This window comes from Paroedura picta, chromosome 1 (assembly GCF_049243985.1).
Source record: "Paroedura picta isolate Pp20150507F chromosome 1, Ppicta_v3.0, whole genome shotgun sequence".
In the NCBI taxonomy this organism is placed as follows: domain Eukaryota; kingdom Metazoa; phylum Chordata; class Lepidosauria; order Squamata; family Gekkonidae; genus Paroedura; species Paroedura picta.
The window spans coordinates 136,456,675-136,474,517 of record NC_135369.1 but is presented as its reverse complement, the minus strand read 5'-3'; the positions used below and the strand labels follow the sequence as shown (position 1 = coordinate 136,474,517).

Genomic DNA, 17,843 nt, shown 5'->3' with positions numbered 1-17,843 from the left:
TTGCCTGCAGTGACCCTTTCAAAGTTCCCAAACAGAATTGGTTTAAGATGTCTTAAAGGAAAAACTGTGACTGCCAAGCAATGGGCTGCAAGAGCCCTTTTGATGGAGTCACTGGCTCATGATGGAGCCAATAATAAACCTTACCCCATTTTTGCTTCTTATCTCTAATAATCACATTCTATGCAACGTTACTATAGTCTAAGCGTCTCATAGTCCAAGTTACTGGAGTAATTCTGCATAGGAATGCCCTGTTAAAAAGGGTTTCATATTTAGAATACAGGTTAGAACCCAAGGGAGGACTGGACAAGGGGGAAATAAATCCACTGATGGATGGACGGTTTGCAATAAAAAAATGTAATAGCAAATAATATTTGCATTTAGCCAAGAATAATTAGTTCTTCAATTTGGAAAGTTTTTTTTTAAAAATAACCAAAGTACAGGGCTGTCAGCTGCCTGAGAATACAAGCTAAACCACAGAGCAGGCTTTCTCAACCAGGGATTCACGAAACCCCGAGGTTTCTTGATGGCCTTGGTAGGGCTTCCAGAATGGGCAGGAGTTAATAACATTTTTATATATTTGCAAAAATTTGTTAAATATTTATTTGGGTGATATAACCATATATGGTCAATGCTCACCTGCCCTCCCCTCCCAAAATGGCCAGTGAGAGTCCTGGGGGGGGGGAGGGTGTATGCACAGCTAGGTTTCCCAACCATATTCTGCAGAATCATGCCACTTGTGGAGTTTCTCAAAGCCTGTAGGATGTTTCAAGGGTTTCTCAGTTTTAAAAAAGTTGAGAAAGACTGCCACAGAGAGTGAGGAAATGGATGTTAATTCAGATGTTAATCCATGTGACGACACCGCCAGGCCAGTGCCCTTCTGGGCCTGGTGCAGATTGGACCCTCAGTAGCCCTGCACTAAGAGAGCACAGATTTTTCCGCATTCCCTTTGGAGGGACCAATGCAGCTGTGGAGACCAATGCAGCCTATCCTGCGATAGACCTGTGTGGACAGAATATCCAGGTCTATGGGGGTTGGGAGGGAGGAAAAATGGTCAGCTTTGTAGCACTGCGGGGCAGACCAGGGCTTTAAAAATTTTTTTGCAGGAAGGTGGGATCATATTCCTGCAAAATAACGACCCCCTCATCCCCCCTGTGCAGTGGATCCTGTCTACTGCGGCTGTGGCCCATAGGGGGACACAATTCAGTGGCAGACTGGGTGCCCCGCTGAAATATGTCCCCCATGGGAATACAGAAAACTGCAACTCCGTAGCTAAACACTACCGACAACCAACTGCAGCCGCCACCTTGCAGAATCAGCCTTCTGTTGGCACTTTTCCTCTGAACCAGGCCTGCTGCAACTTGGGTTCAGTCAGTCGTTAGTAAGCATGGTTTGAAGGAGATATGCAAACCATAGTTTGCCACTTTGGACATTACCAGCAAACAACAATTTACACAGATGTATAGTTCATTTATTCAGCAGAACATATAAAAATAGCAGGAACGCCATGCTTTGGGGAAAAAAGGCAAAGTCTTAATTCTTGTCCAAATGGTAATCCCAACAAAAAAACCAATCACCAAACTTTTTGTAGAAGCCATTCTTTCCAACATCATGGAGCAAGCTTCATCTAAGACATCCTCAAGGAAAACCACCTCTCCTTTTCGCGTTTTCATCCCTTGAACTCTCCCAAATGGCACATGTTGGCACCTAAAGCAAGGACAGCAATAGCACCATTCATTTTCTATCTCGATTTGCTCTCATTATCTGAGCTGCAGAAATTAGAAATACATCACGTTTTGTTACTGGCATGTATGGTACCAAAAGAGTACATTTTGGAAACTAACCCTCTGCTCAGCAGTATTAATACAGAAGCACAAGGAGTACACCTGCCATTCAGGATTGAGAGCAGTGCTTCTTGCCCCACAATTATTAAAGCTTTTTGTTTATGCCAGAAACAGCCTTAGCTTTTTTTTTTTTCTTCAGACTTCAGCACAGAGGCAGGATTAAGTACTACATATCCAGTGGTAGTCTTTCTGTGCGTCATCACTTTTAAGTATTATAAATAGTGTTCTTAAATCTAAGATGCCAGGAGAAGTCATAATAAAAATAAGTGGGCTTGTAACCCTAGTGGGTGCACAGGAAAATTGGGAAATGCAGTAACACATCCCGAATGTTCAAAAATTTAAAGGAAAAGATATGCCCTCCCCCAACATGCATGCTGCAAGAACTTCCATCTGTATGTTGTGATTTTCCTGCTTCCCTCTCAGCTCAAAATGCCCCATGTCCAAACCCTATAACTTCATTGGAACGAAAGTGGTTTGTCTCATTCCCCAATTTTATTTCTTCATTAACAGGTTGCCTTCAGGCATCCTGAGAACATCCATTTCTACTCCTGCACTGACAACAGCAAAGAGGAATTGCACAGCCATGTGGCATGAAAGCTTGTTCAAATATAATGCAAATTCTAAACCTGTGTACTATAAATACATGTAAACCAATGTATGAAAATTAATTGTGGTTATTATAGCATTACTTGTGTAACCTTTCACAAAGAACTGTACATCTCTACACTTAGGAGACCACTGGGCCAGATTTTAATTTTCTTCCCCATCTTGGAAAGAGCCTTGCACCAATAAAAGAAAAACAACTCTCGTGGAATTAACACACAAACCTTTCTACCCATTTGTGGCCCAATAACGTCAGTATTTGGAACAGCTGTTGAAAATGAGAGCTCTGGCTTTTATCTGTCTTGGAGAAAGAAAAAATACATCAAAGAACAGGAATTAAGCATATTATAAGACAGGTCCTCAAATCCATGTATATATTTCATATACAAAGGAAGGAAGGTATGCCTTGCAATCTGGACCCTTCTTTAAAGTCACAATAGGACGCAAAAATATATACTAACCTACAAATATGTATTCGTGGCACAAAGGCGGAGGCCCAGCGAAGACTCCACTTACTAGACAAAAGACAGCAGGTGCTCCAGCATAAGGCAGGGCACTTCATGAGAAGACAGCAGCAGTCTTATGCAAACCCAGCTGCAATGAAATTCATGGAATCACAAGGGGCCATACAGGCCATCTATTCCAACCCGCTGCTCAATGTAGGATCAACCTAAAGCATCCATGAAAAGTTATCTGTCCAGCTGCTGCATGAAGACTGTCAGTGAGGAAAGGCAAAGAAGGAGAGCAACAAGGCTCTGAAAAGGGAGGGCTGGAGCTGGGCTTGACCAGCATGGGCAGAGCCCCAGGGATAAAAAGGGCAATGTCAGAAGAGATGGCAGAGGTCAGAAGTACAAGTTGACTGAGCAGCTGAGGAGGCACAAAAACCCAAGACCCTAAAGGAGGAACTGAAGCCTAGGGCAAAACGAGGCTACCAAATGCATCCAGTAAAGAAGCCATTAAGGAACAAAACTGGATATGGTGGGTCTTTGCCAACCATGAAATTGAGTTATTTTTTATTCATTTATTCATTTATTTATATATTATAAGATTTCTATACTGCCGCTTGCTGTAGCCTCACAGCAGTTTACACATACAAGTCTAAAACAATAAAACCCCATTAAAATCCCCATTAACATAACAATCACATACTAACCAACTACGCAATGGCGACCATAATCTCTAATACTCCCTCCTTGTTCAGGGTGGGACACTGATCTCAATCTAATATTAGTCTGATGTTAATCTAATCTAATGTAATGAGAGCTGGGGCCGAGATGGAATTGGGAACCAGTTGGAAAACCCCTCCCCCGAGACTCGCCCCGGCCTCAGCCGTATGCCTGGCGGAAGAGCTGCATTTTACAGGCCCTGTTATGATGTCCTGCTGTCCCCTGGGGAGCCACAATGTTATAAGTGTATGTTAGTCTTAATGGCATCAAAATAGGCCTTTATTTTTATTATAAAAATCAAACGTAAGTACAGACTACTACCAGCCTCTCTGGGAGTGGCAAATTGTTGACTTGCTATTAAAGGTAAAGGTAAAGGTATCCCCTGTGCAAGCACCGAGTCATGTCTGACCCTTGGGGTGACGCCCTCCAGCGTTTTATGGAAACATTAAAATCTCAGCCACTAAATAAGAACAAGTAATCTGTATGGGGTCCAGAATTACTTACAACATATATCATTGTATCAGGATCAAACTTATCCATTCTATCTATAGCAGCAGCAAGATCTCTGGAAAAGAAATATAAAACATCTGGATAGTTTTCTCAAGTAAAATGCACTTTTATGATTTGGAATAGTTGTTGCAAATTGTTCTGTATTATTATCAACCATATTTTTAATATTCTACTGACAATTATCATCCCCTAGAAAGGGGAAAAATATTAAAAATCATGCTCTGTCGCTTGACAAGATACTTGCCTTGTTATGTAGAGAGAGGTTCCATCACTACGCATTACAGCAGAATATGACTTGTCTCCTTTTTCAGAAAGGTAAACTATTCCTGTGCCTTCCCTAAAAATGTTGGAAACAATCAAAAAACTGCATGTGACAAACAACTGAACATACATGTATGTAATATTTAAGTTCCGTAGCCACTCTGGTTCATCAGTAGTATATATACACAAGCCCTCGTGGGTCCCTCTCTTGTAAATATTTACTAGATGATGGCACATGGTTCAAAAGCTTTGAACAAAACTGCTAGTACATACTCAGTTTTCTTAAGGAGGCCTTTTGTGTCCAACACCTTTAGAACCTCTTGACACTTCTCCTGATAGAATGATTCTCCAGAATATTCATCAAAGTACACTCCCAGACGCTGAATTGTTGCACCAAAAGAAAAAGAAAATCAGCATCAAAGTAAAGCACAATCTACTCCTAATTTTGTAAGCTGTTCTCTGGCACATGTGAAACTCTTAATTAAGCCAAGCAGACTGATTTCAGGAACACAGAAAAAAAATCAGGCATACTGTAAAAGAAACAGTCTTTAGAAAGGGACTCAAAATTCATTTTGCCTGTTGCACTATGAAGCATTTTAATCTCTACCATGGAATGAAGAAGTTTGCAAGGTTCCATTTCTAAGAGTGCTAAAATGTTCAACGAGCCCTAAACACAAATGGTTTATGAGCACAGAGAGAAAAATTCAAACCAGTACCTGGTACATCTTGACATATTCTTCAATGCTGATATCTCTAAAACGTTGCCACAAAGACAATGCGTCTTCTTGACGTGCCTCCAGCTTTCTAAAGAAATCTTGTGCCATCTTTTTAATAGTTTCATCTTCTTCTGCTGCTTTGTTAGCTTCTATGTAGACCTGATCCAGAAGACCAATGAAACATGTAGGTCACTTATCCCTCTGACTGACCGTCCCGGAGAAGAAAAGGACTATAATTCAATGGTAGGGAACATGCTTTGCTTGAAGTCTTGGCTTTAATTCATAATTTCTGTTGCTGATTTTAGTTAACACATCTGAAAAAGTCCTCTTGTCTTCAAGGAAGACAACACTGGACACAGAAGAGTCTAGTTCACTATAAAGCATCTTCACATGTTTGAGATAAAATGACAAGGTCTGCCAAGATAGTTATGCATCACCAAAATGAAGCCACTTTTAAAAAACTGAAATATTTATTTCCATTCAAAATGAAATCAAGACAGATCCTTAGGTAAAGATACAATTCTAGTGTGGCAGCAGGAGTAAGCCTGAAATGCACAGGGGTGATGTATAGATTGACATACAATTGTGTTGCAGTATCTAGGCTACCTACTGCCTGCAGCGCTCTTTGCTGGTTCTCTAGAAACAAAGGGTAAGTCTACACTGCAGATTTAAAAGACTAGTAAGGTAGGAGGAAGAGACAGGACAAGGATATCTAACAAAATTCTTAGCACCTCACAAAAACATAATTCTCATGTTTCCTGGAAAGAAATTATGTCATTTGGAATAGTATAAAATAGTATGGTGATGCCCAAGGATTCCAGTTTCAGGAAACAGGAGTATTAGACATAAACAAAACCCAGCAAGTTTTGAAACATTTCATAAATAAATGATACAATCTTGCATAATCCTGTCACGTTCCTGCAGGTTATTTAATACTGCCATTTTCCAGAAAGGGAAAACAGCCATTCCTACTGCATTACTAAGCCTCTCTCAGAGTTATATAGTAATAATTTTATTCCTCTAGTACTTATTTATCCCATATTGATGCAGAATCCATTTTGGGTAGGATTCATTTCATCAAATGTATTAATATTTCCTCCCTGGAACAGCACCCCAAGACATCCACCCATCCAACAGATCACAGATTTAATCCCCACGGCCTGTCTTACGCAAAGGTATTTAAGACACAAATATTAGATTCTTTAGTCAGTTTAAGAGAATGGGTTTAAAATATATTATATATTCTGAAGAGTTTTTTTCCCCCCTTCCTGCTTAACTGAAACAAAAACTATTTTATGAAAACAGTCTCCATTTCAGGGAATCATACCACATGCAATTCAAAAACTTAGTTACAATAGAGTTCTTATTTTGCCTAAATTTTAGGGAATATTAAATTAGATTAGGATGATTTATAGAAATGGACCATCTACTTCTATGATTTTTAAGCTTCTTCTTTTGGCCTTTACCTAGTTTTCTTTTTTCTTACAGAAGTTCCCTTCCTTGCTTATGTTTCTCACTCACTACTTGTGTAATTACAATATGTAATTCACAACATTTATAAATCCACTTGAAAATGGGTGTATTAACCTATTACGCTCCCCTCCTCCTCTGAATTTAATTAATCTTTACATTAGTAAATAGTGTTTCCTAAATTTGACAGAGATGGTTGTTTTTAAGCAGCAAATACTCTAATACCCTTTCCTAAATTTGACAGAGATGGTTGTTTTTAAGCAGCAAATACTCTATGTAAAAAATACATGCCACAGCACTTCTAGAAATTTCCTTCTTCAGTGGTGTTTCTAAAAAAATTTGCTTGGAGTCAGAGGATTGGCAGTGTACACACACACACATACTAGGGGCCAAGCCTGTTGCATTCTGGAATACAATGGGCACTACATGGGGGTGGTGGTGGGGGGCTGTGGAAAAACTCTATGGATAGCCTCTCCCTCCCCCCAAGACCTAGAAAGGCTGCAGGCTGGAGGCCCCCCCGGAAAGGGAACTCACTGGCAGGGGCAGCTCTCATGCAGTAGGGATCTGCAGCATCTGAGGGAAGTGGAAGGAGGAGGGGATGGACAGGGGTGGGGGACGGAAGGTGATTGGCTGGCTGCTGGACAGACAGGCAAGCCAGTTGGAGGAGGAGGCAGTCAGGGGCAGGACAAGCGCCTTGAGTGGGTGTTAAGTGCTGAGTGGCAGTTTAAGCCACTATTCCAAGGCCTTACCAGAAATATATTAAGTGGAGCAGATGTTTAACATGGCAGTACTCAAACACACACACATACACACCACCGATCAAGCGCAAATACACCCCCCTGATCATTTTCAGACTTTAAAGTCTATGAATACAAGATGATTAGATTAAATGAGTTTCAGTTAAGTTATTCATCAACATACCTCAACCAGATGCTGTAAAGGGTTCGATTTTAATTTCTCTTCTGAGCCCAATTGCTGGAAGCCAGCTCCCAACAGACCTGAAGAATAGCCAATACAGTAATGGTTACAAACATTGATCAGAGTTACTGGCAGTTTAAGAACACCATATTTTCTACAACAAAACCTTAATTGCTTAGCCCAGCCTTTTTCATCCTTTTGACTGTGGAGGAGCCCCTGAAATAAATCTTCAAGCTTTAAGGACTCCTGGAAGTGATGTCAGCTGGCCACACCTCCCTGCCACACCCCATGGAAGTGCCATGTCACTGGACATGACATCACCAGCTCCAACTCATGTTGGCATAAAAGAATGGCAGAAGCTGAGAAGACAGGCCAGAGCCCACATATCACAGCACAACCAATTCTCCTCCCTTTGATTTTTACACCCATGGCCTACCCTCTCAGCCCTCTAGTGGGTCGTCTGTGGCCAAGTCCATTAAGGTAGGAGGGGAAAGGCTGAGGACCCCTCCAGAGTTCACGACCCCCAGAGGTCCACAGACTCCTGATTGGGAATCCTGGCCTTAGACAGTAAAATGTCAAGGCGAGACTAACTAAGAACATGTTTGCATCTGCTACAAAGATAAGCAGTTTGCATCTGCTACAAAGTCTGGTGCTTGGCAAAGAAACTGTTCACACACTGGCGGAAGCAAAGAAAGCTTCATAAATCCTTGGGGATATTTCACAGGCATTCATATTTTTAGCCTTAAAAGAAACACATGGTGAGGTACATTGTCCTCTCCCACATTATTATCTTCACAACAAACCCTCTAAGGTAGATTACTTAGAGGTAGTGTCTGCATCCTGCTACCACAAGCAAGTCCCTATATTGTGACGTATGAACTTGACACTTCAACAAATTCAGGTTTCTTTACAAAACAGAATTCTATGGATTAAACTGTAGTTTAGAATCCTAGTTTACAGACAAACAAAACCATCTAGTTCAGATATCACAACAACTTGCATTTTATGGAATACTTCCTGGAAGCCGGGACCATAAAGAGAAAGTATCGGATGAATCATCCAGAAGTAAGTTACTGGAAACTGCTCATAAGGCTTGGAATGAAGGACACATACCACAGCAACTTTGCTGAAACAATGTAGGTATGGAACTGGTCAGTGCCTGGACAACTTCCTGGATGCCCCACACACGGGCAATAAACTGACAGAAAAATTTGTGGAATTAGGAATATCAGCAGAGCACTTGCTAGCAGATCACTTGAGTTTCTCACCTTAGATATGTATTAGTTTACTCTAGTCATTCCCAACATATTGCCCATGGGTGCCATGAAGCCTGCTGAAATACTTCCTAGGGCCCATTACTCTCCCAAAGTAAAGAGACACTCCCGGCATTCTGTCACTTTACTGGAGAAGCAAGTACTTCAGAGGAGCCCAGGAGGCATCATCATTGTGTCTGCCAGAAGCACCCATCTGGAAACAGCTGCCTCCATCCTAGGGGTATTCTTGAATTTAAACCTCCTAACATGTTGTAGAGTCTTCTAATTTATTGTTAATAGACCCCAAGACCCCATGGTAGCCATTTTGTTGTTGCATCCACTGCTTCTTCTCAAAATTGCAAAAGGACTCACATATTCTACAAGATTGGGGACTCCTGACTTACTCTATGGCTGAGGGGGAAAAACAACAGCAAAATTTTCCTCACTTATAGAAGGTACACCACTTTTAATTCCTCATTTCCACGAGCAGTTAATATTTTCTACCATTTTTCAGGAAACACAGAAAAAGAAAGTTGCCACCTGTACAGTAGTTTCCTTCAAAACAGTCAAAGGAGGAGCACTATTTCGTGATGTATTCCACTCCCTCCCCCCAAAAACACACCTTTCTTCACTATTCTTTTCTTTTATATTTGTCATGATGGTTTCCTGGGGCAGCTATAAACCAGGAAATTGTACACAAGGATACTCTAAACTGAAAAGCATTTGCAATAAAGCGGGAGGTCCACAAATCAACAATCACAGAAGAAAATAGCAACAGAACTCAACTCCATTCGGATGAGTGTCTAAAGGTAAATTATTGCTTTATGGTTCAGTGATTGTATCCTTCTGAAGTTGCAGTCCAAAACCATCCATACAATGGCTGCTATAATGGAAATCCTGACAGATCATTAATTGTAGCAGAGCATCCAGTAAGAACTGCTCTTGCAAAACTGGGCTGTAATCATCTGACACCATGCTCATAAAACATAAAAGCTACTGCCTAACCAGACAGAACAAGGCTGAAGTTCTTGACTCCACCCCTTCCACAATGTCAGACCCTTCTCTCACCTTACTGGAGCCTCTACACCATAGGGCTACATGACATGTGGGTCCAGCAACCCAGGAAATACCTTTCTGTGGGTCACTTTACATGGTGATCTGTTTGCTCTCCTGGGGAGTCCGGGAGGCTTGATTTCAACTCTAGCAACCCCTTGCTTTGCACTACTGTAATACGCCCTACATAGGTCTCTACTAGATACCCTACCAATTTCCTATCACGGTTCTTCTGCCTCCTTGGTGATCCTCTAAAACTTTTGTTTCTTCAACTAACCCATTCAGCAAACTGGCTGTGCAAAATCAGCATAATCTATCAGGGAACTCCCCCAATACAGTGGGAAAGGGTTCATTAATCCATTCACTCGATTCCCTGCCGCTCTCGGGGGGGGGGGGGGTTCCATTTAAACCATCCAGGCTTTGATAAAGAGACAATAAAATCCCATAAAACCCTAACCCATCATAATATAAAACTATGGTAACACGATGGCATAGCAAATTGTAGTCATCGTCCCTCCAATCAGATCTGCGGCTTCTATATAAATCCGTGCCATGGGAGAGTGATTTCATAATTTCAGAAGTGTTTCATATGTTACACATGATTTTCATAGGCCTAGGTAAGCAAGCAGATAATAAAAATGTTATAGACTGGAGTCTGGTATGTTTTGTAAATATCCATGAGAAGTTTTTTGTTTTTGAGTATTAAAAGGCTGACTGGGAAAGTGGGAGAAGCCTGGATGCAGATTATAGTATATATATACTACAGGAGGGAAAGAGACACTTACCAAATTGCATCCCCCAGTCTCCAAGATAATTCATTCTTGTGACATGATGTCCAATAGCCTCGTTGAGATTTGCTATGAAATTTCCTGAAAATAAAATACTTATCGGTTCATACTGCTTTTCCAAAAAGGCAATTAAAAGAACATTTTTGCACAACCCAAGTATACTCTTTCCCCATTAAATCCAAAACCAGAAGGATTCTATAAAGCAAATTCCCCAACAAAACACTCAAGAAGTGGACAAGTTTTCTTTGATTTCATGCTACTATGAAAACTGAAAGAGTATCAACATTAAAATAGCTCTCCATATATTTCACACTCCATCAAAAAAAAAAACCCACAATAATTTAATTTCTCTACTTGTGAAGCATTTTTATTCCCATGTCATGAATAGGGGAACAGCCATCCAAAGGTTTGGTATGAATATACTGTATAGCTAACCACTGAACCAAAACTTTGGAAGACCCATTCTTGTGCAGTGCCTCTTTCTTTGTAAGCATGCAAGGTTCATCACTTGGACTTCAACCTTGGTTTAGAGATTCCTCAGCCATGGGCAATCAAAATGAGAACATATATCTTAGAACTGTGACTCAACTTGTGAGGATGCAGGCCACCACCATTAGTGCATAGATCCTAGAACAAAGTTTGAGTGCAATGACACCTTAAGACCAACAAAGTCATATACAAGGTGCAAACTTTCATGTGCACAGAACATATTGCCATACAATGAAATAGGAGTTGCAAAGAATCTGTCATTGATTTGTACAGAGCAGATGTTTACCAGATACAAGGGTCTTATGGAAATAACAAGCTAAATTTATAAGGCCAGCATTCACTTGGGTTCAACTCCAGGGAAAAACATAGTAAAAGAAATAAAAATTTCAAGATTAAAGATTGTGGAACCTGAGAGTAAGAAAGAGAGAACCCATCACTAAGCTCCATTTGTCTCTACCCAAGCATGGAGGCATCTACAGTGCTCTCTGTTCCTGCAGCCTCCTTTGACCGGGCTGTTTCTTGGAGTTGCATAAACCACACAGACCTGTGTGGGTAGGTTCCTTCAGCAAGAAGATGGAAATGGGAAATTGTTTCTGTATCTTCTGCAAATAAAGATCAGCTGCCAGAAGGGTGAAGAGGTACAAGTACACCTCTTCTCCTTCCTCACTGGAGTGTCCCAACCCATGAGGCAGTTCTTTGTGCAGGTCTCACAACCCAAAAATAATTTTCCTGTGAGTTAGAAAGGGATGTAGGAATGGAAAGTAGGAAATTTATGTGCACCTTCTATGCATGTATGGTTGAGGCCAGTGCCTGGAAAGAGGCAAGTCTCAGCCTCTCCTTGTTTGTTCCTGTCATGTCCTGAACATTCCAGGCAGACACTGATCAACAAGGAATGCATCAAATGGGACTAAAACAATCCATACAAAATCAAACCAGGGTACAATCAGGAGGAAGAACTCCATATTTGTATGCAACATGTGAGCCTATGTCCATCATTTTTGACAATTCTTGGAGAACAGGTAAAGTGCCAGAAGATTGTAGGTGGGCATTGTTCCCATCTTCAAGAAGAGGAAAAAGGAGGATTTGGGTAACTTAATGTCTACAGCTGGCAAAATTTTAGAACAAATCAGTCAGTCCTTGAGCAGCTAGAGTAGATGGGTATAATTACTAAGAATCAGCATGGCTTTCTCAAGAACAAGTCATGCCAGACTAACCTTATCTGTCTTTTTGAGAAAGTTACTACCTTGCTAGATCAGGGGAATGCTGTGGAAATTGTTTGATTACTTGATTTTAGTAAGGCTTTTGATAAGGTTCCCCATGATATTATTATTGGCAAGCTGGTAAAATGCAGTATGGATCGTATTAGCGTTAGGTGCACTGAGAACTGGTTGACAGATTGCACCCAAAGGGTGCTTGTAAATGGTTTTTCATCTTCTTGGAGAGAAGTGATGAGTGGAGTGTCAGGGATCCGTCCTGAGCCCTGTGTTGTTCAACATATTCAAAAATGATTTGGATGAAGGAATAGAGGGGGAACTTATTGAATTTGCAGATGACACTAAACTGGGAAGGGTAGCAAACACACCAGAAGACAGAATTAGAATACAAGATGATCATGACAGGCTAGAAAACTGGGCTAAAATGAATTTTTAAAATGTTAAATGTAAACTTCTTCATTTAGGCAGGAAAAATCATATGCATCATTATAGGATGGACAAAACTTGTCTTGGCAGTAGTACGTTTGAAAAGGATCTGGGGAGTCTTAGTAGACCAGACACTGAACATGGATCAGCAGTACGATTTGGTAGCTAAAAAAGGAAATGGGATTTAGGGTTATATAAAAAGAAGTATAGCATCCAGATCATGTGAAGTAATGCTACTGCTTTACTCTGCTCTGGTAAGATCTCACTTGGTGTACTGTGTTCAGTTTTGGGCACCACAGCTGAAGAACGATGTAGAGAAACTGGAGTGTGTCCAGAGGAGGGCTATGAAGATAGTGAAGGGAGACCAAGTCATATGGGGAAAGACTGAGGGATCTTGGTCTGTTTAGCCTGGAGAGAAGATAAGAGGTGATGTGATAACCATCTTCAAATACTGGAAGGGTTCTCATATAGAACATGGAAAAGAGTTGATTTCTGTTGCCTCAGAGGGTCAGACCAGAACTAACAAGTTGAAATTAATTCAAAAGAATTTTCAGCTAAATATCCGGAAGAAGCTCCTAGCATTTATAGTGGTTCCTCAGTGGAACAGTTTTCCTCGGAAGGCTGGTGGGTTCTCCTTCTTTGGAAGTTTTTAAGCAGAGGCTAGAGTCATCTGACAGAAATGCTCATTTTATGAACTTAGGCAGATTGTGAGTGGGTGGGCAGGAAGGGATGTGCCAGTGTTTGTCTCTTGTGGCCCTTCCTTGCGTACCCAGGAAATTGCTGATTGCCACTGAGGGATGATAGGTGAATTTCCTCCAGGCCAAGCTGGATTCTGGAGATTTTTGGTGGTGGTGGGGAATCACTTGGGCATGAAATTGGAGTCACTGTAGATAGGAAGGTAGCTGTGGGTTCCTGCACTGTGCAGCAGGTTGGAGTAAGTGATCCTGGAGATACCTTCCAATTCTATGATTCTATGGTTATGATCCATGTCCAGACACAGAGGAGAAGTCCCATTCTGAACTCCAGACATTACAAGCAGTCTGGTCATATGCACACATCCTAAGAGGACCAACATTGTGCAACATTTATACTACAATTCAGTTATAGCTTACCAATTATTGTGGAACGCAAGTGTCCTACATGAAACTTCTTTGCAATGTTGGGCGAACTGCAACAAACATTTAATGAATTAGCAAATGCTAGTCTATACCATACTTTGAAGAGGGAGGAAAGAAGAGGGACTACCGGTGACCAATGCAAGATGGGGGAACTGTGGTACTTGATGTATACTCAAAGTATTGGGAAAAATGGACAGAGTTCATGGGATTCACATGATTACAAAAATAATGATGGGACTACAAATCCAAACCCAACCTTCTGCTATGAGGCAAGACCGCTTATTACCAACTCCAAGAGAAGAAGCTTCACATCAATTTCCAGGCCCCAGTGGACACAGACAGCAGTGACCCTACAAAGAGGTCCTTTTGGAGTAGTGGTCCCCAACTGCCGGGCCGCAGCTCCCTCTCCCCGCCCCCCCCCCCAGTAAAAAACTTCCCAGGCCACAAGCTAGCAGCCCGGGAAGCTTCTTACTGCGGGAGGGGGGGGGGGAGAGGGAAGCAGGGCCGTGCACACGCATTGCGCATGTGCGGCCGAAATCGCACATTCGCGGCACTTTCGCGCATGTGCGATTTTGGCCGTGCATGCGCAATGTGCGTGCGTGTCCGTGCATGAGCGGCATGCGCAGCCAGGCAATTGCCCTCCCTGCTGCTGCCGGTCCCCAGCCTCAAAAAGGTTGGGGACCACTGTTTTAGAGCACAAAGCTATCAGTCACACACTGCAGGGGAACAATCAGAGAACCACAAATGGAGCCCAGTTTTTTCCATCTGAAGGCAAAAGCTTGCAGGTAATAGGCTGGATCTCAAGTTTCTTTGTGCTCACACAAGTAGCACAAATGTTTTTGCAATACTCTTGCCAGTTCTCCCATCCCACAAGAGGTCCTCATGGTGCTCCCCAAAGGCCCACTAACTTCCAGGAACTGCATTTTGGGCAACAAAGCAGATTATTATGGGAAGAAAAAGGAGGAAAACTTTCCTTCTGCAAATACAGCTCTGTTTGTAGTGCTCAGCATCCAATCCAATGATTCCCTTTCAGTAAGTGATGCTTTTCCAGAAGGAATGTATTGGTTCCATGTTAGTTTACAACTAAGGATATATGTAGAGCCGTGAACTCACATGGTATCTAAGGCATTTAAGCAAAGCACTTTAAAAATAATTAAGCCTCTGTACTCACCTAAACTCAATTAGAACTTTTCCTCTTCGCAGTTCTGAGAAAAGTTCACTCTTTATTCCGAACTCCGAGCCATCCTTAAACACTTGCTGTAACACTGACTTAACAGGCAAAAAAAAAAAGAAAAACAAAATATATATGCAGAGAAAGGAAGTTATTGTTGATAAATAATAAAGAGGCACTGAGAAATGACTATCCTGCAACACCCTTAAAAAGTTTGTGCAATCTCGCTCTTTACAAAAAGACAACCCCGTTTTTTCAGATTCCAGTGGGGTAGCTCCAAATACTCCTTACTCTTTTTTTTTGCCAGGATAGCATCATCGTTACTTTTATATGGACATGCCTTTCACTCTGCTCAGTTTAATGAATGGCAAACAAAGCTCTGGCAGCTTGACTTCCAGGCTTCAGAGAAATCTAAAAAGATCACCAATATCTTTAAAGGGTTTACAAACTGATAAATTTGGTTTTATCAAGTCAGTCAATTTTCGATATGGAAGACTAAATTGACAATACACTTCTGGAAGTGTTGTATACACAAATAAGCAAAACTGTTAAACATTGCAGCATGTAGAAAAATAGGATTACCCCCCCCCCCAATATTCTAATCCAAGCAGCAGTTTAGTCAAAATTTCAGTCTACAAGCAAACAAAATATATGTGTCAGGGGTTGAGCTGTTAGATGCTTTAGAAATTTTGAAAACAAGGAGTGGGCAACTCCAGGTGTTGCTGCTTGACTCATCTGCTCTAGAACCCTTCATACAAATTCTGTTATAGCTCCATCTCATGGAATAACCTCTTCAAGAAGGCTCCCACAAATCTACAATTCCACAAAATTTATAAAACACAAATGTTTAGGAAGGCATTTTTATAAAGGGATTATAACAGTAGCATAATGGTACAGTTCCAGGTGGCCTTTTTATAACAGAGAAGATGATGAGATGATGATGAAGATGATGTTGTGTTGGTTCTTATATGCCACTTTTCTCTACCCAAAGGACTCTCAAAGTGGCCTTTCCTCTCCCCACAACAGACACCCCGTGAGGTAGATGAGGCTGAGAGAGCCCTGATATTACTACTCAGTCAGTGCCGGGGAAAGCCCAAAGTCACCCAGCTGGCTGCATGTGGGGAAGCGTGAAATCAAACACGGCTTGCCAGATTAGAAGTCTGCACTCCTAACCACTACACCAAGTTTATTGTATATATCTAGCTTTTGCTACAATGTCTTCTACTATGCACTCCACTTTCTATATTGGTCACAGCACGTAATGCATTAGATAGTTTAATGCATTAGAGAGCCAGTTTGGTGTAGTGGTTAGGAGTGTGGACTTCTAATCTGGCATGCCAGGATCGATTGTGCGCTCCCCCACATGCAACCAGCTGGGTGATCTTGGGCTCCCCACGGCACTGATAAAGCTGTTCTGACCGAGCAGAGATATCAGGGCTCTCTCAGCCTCACCCACCCCACAGGGTGTCTGTTGTGGGGGGAGGAAAGGGAAGGCGACTGTAAGCCGCTTTGAGCCTCCTTCAGGTACGGAAAAGCGGCATATAAGAACCAACTCTTCTTCTCCTAATATTTGCATTGTCTTTTAATTCTGTAATCCTAGTCCTATTGCATTGTTTTTAGATGTATTATGCTGTTTGATTAAATTGATTTTCAATATTTTCCAATATGCTTTGAGTTTCAATGAGTAAGACAAGCTATCAATACAAAAATACTATATCTTAAGCACGCTTCCTAATAGTAATTTAAAACTACAGGACCCTCCCCCCCAAGTAAATTTATAGGTTTCAGGATGTCAAATATCCCTCTTTTCCTTTCCACAAAACCACAGGTTCTTAAATTCTATTGAAATGAAATTAATCCTTCTTTTGTAAAGTGTATAATCTCAGCTTATGCTCTCTTTATGGATTTCTACAGCTGCACGTTCTGCAAAGTTTTCAGAAAGGATTGTGCAGACTCAAGAACCTAAAATGACATGTTCTCTGACTTCAATCTCGCCCTGAAACCTTGATGCTCTGCTCAAAGTGTGCATAGCTTGGACCAGGGATTCCCAGCCAGGGGTCCGTGGACACCCAGGGGTCCGCAGGAGCTCTGGAGGGGTCTGTGGTTTTCTCCTCCTATCCTAATGGATTTGGCCACAAGCTAGGGAACCAACCACTTCCATTGCTCCCCTTGCCAAGTGTGAGTTATTTCATGGTTTATGTGCCTGCATGCCTACTCCTGCCTTAAACCACCTTCAGTCTCTTCCCCACTCAGTCATCCTTGAGCCTGCCTGCTAATGCAGGTGGTGATGTCACTTCTGGAGGCATGGCAGGAAGGCGTGACCAGCTGACATCACTTCCAGGGCTCCTTGAAACCTAAATAATTATTTCAGGGGCTCCTCCATGGTCAAAGGGTTGAAAAAGGCTGGCCTGGACACATAACTTCAATAAACGAAGTCAGAGCTCTGCCTGCAACTAGCTGCTGTGATATCTGTGGAGGGTTCACATACTTCCAGATATTAGGCAGACTGTTGATTTCAGGTTTGGTCCTTTTATAAAAAGTGTTGGAAGGCATTTGGCAAATCAACAAAGATAGTATTTCCAGCATATGTTATGCGTTCTGTATGTCAGATAGCCTTCTCATCTCTTTCTGACTATACTATGTCATAAAATGGTATTTGTACTAGCATTAGATTTTGACTTAGTATTCTGTGCTTTCCTTCATATTTATTAACTATATTTCATTCCTTTAACATGTGTGAAACATCAGGTCTTACCTTTGTTAGTAATTTTTGATTTACTGTGAAGTTTATCCTCCCTTCACCTGTGCTGATTTCACTCACAACATCATCACATTTTAGCTAAAAA

The 17,843-nt window shown here is 41.5% G+C and overlaps 1 protein-coding gene across 2 annotated transcripts in view; it reads right to left on the bottom strand.

Annotated features, from left to right (window-relative positions):
• The window catches only part of RARS2 (arginyl-tRNA synthetase 2, mitochondrial), a 31,459-nt gene that overhangs the window by 7,164 nt on the left and 6,452 nt on the right, over positions 1-17,843 (bottom strand). For both annotated transcript variants that reach the window (XM_077304842.1, XM_077304850.1), the window contains exons 4-14: positions 17,753-17,836; positions 14,998-15,095; positions 13,821-13,876; positions 10,577-10,660; positions 7,489-7,565; positions 5,098-5,256; positions 4,655-4,761; positions 4,365-4,457; positions 4,115-4,175; positions 2,669-2,745; positions 1,580-1,704 (exon numbers count right to left, since the gene is read on the bottom strand). In XM_077304842.1, the coding sequence (XP_077160957.1) occupies positions 1,580-1,704; positions 2,669-2,745; positions 4,115-4,175; positions 4,365-4,457; positions 4,655-4,761; positions 5,098-5,256; positions 7,489-7,565; positions 10,577-10,660; positions 13,821-13,876; positions 14,998-15,095; positions 17,753-17,836 (1,021 nt within the window). The remainder of the gene's footprint in view (positions 1-1,579; positions 1,705-2,668; positions 2,746-4,114; positions 4,176-4,364; positions 4,458-4,654; positions 4,762-5,097; positions 5,257-7,488; positions 7,566-10,576; positions 10,661-13,820; positions 13,877-14,997; positions 15,096-17,752; positions 17,837-17,843) is intronic.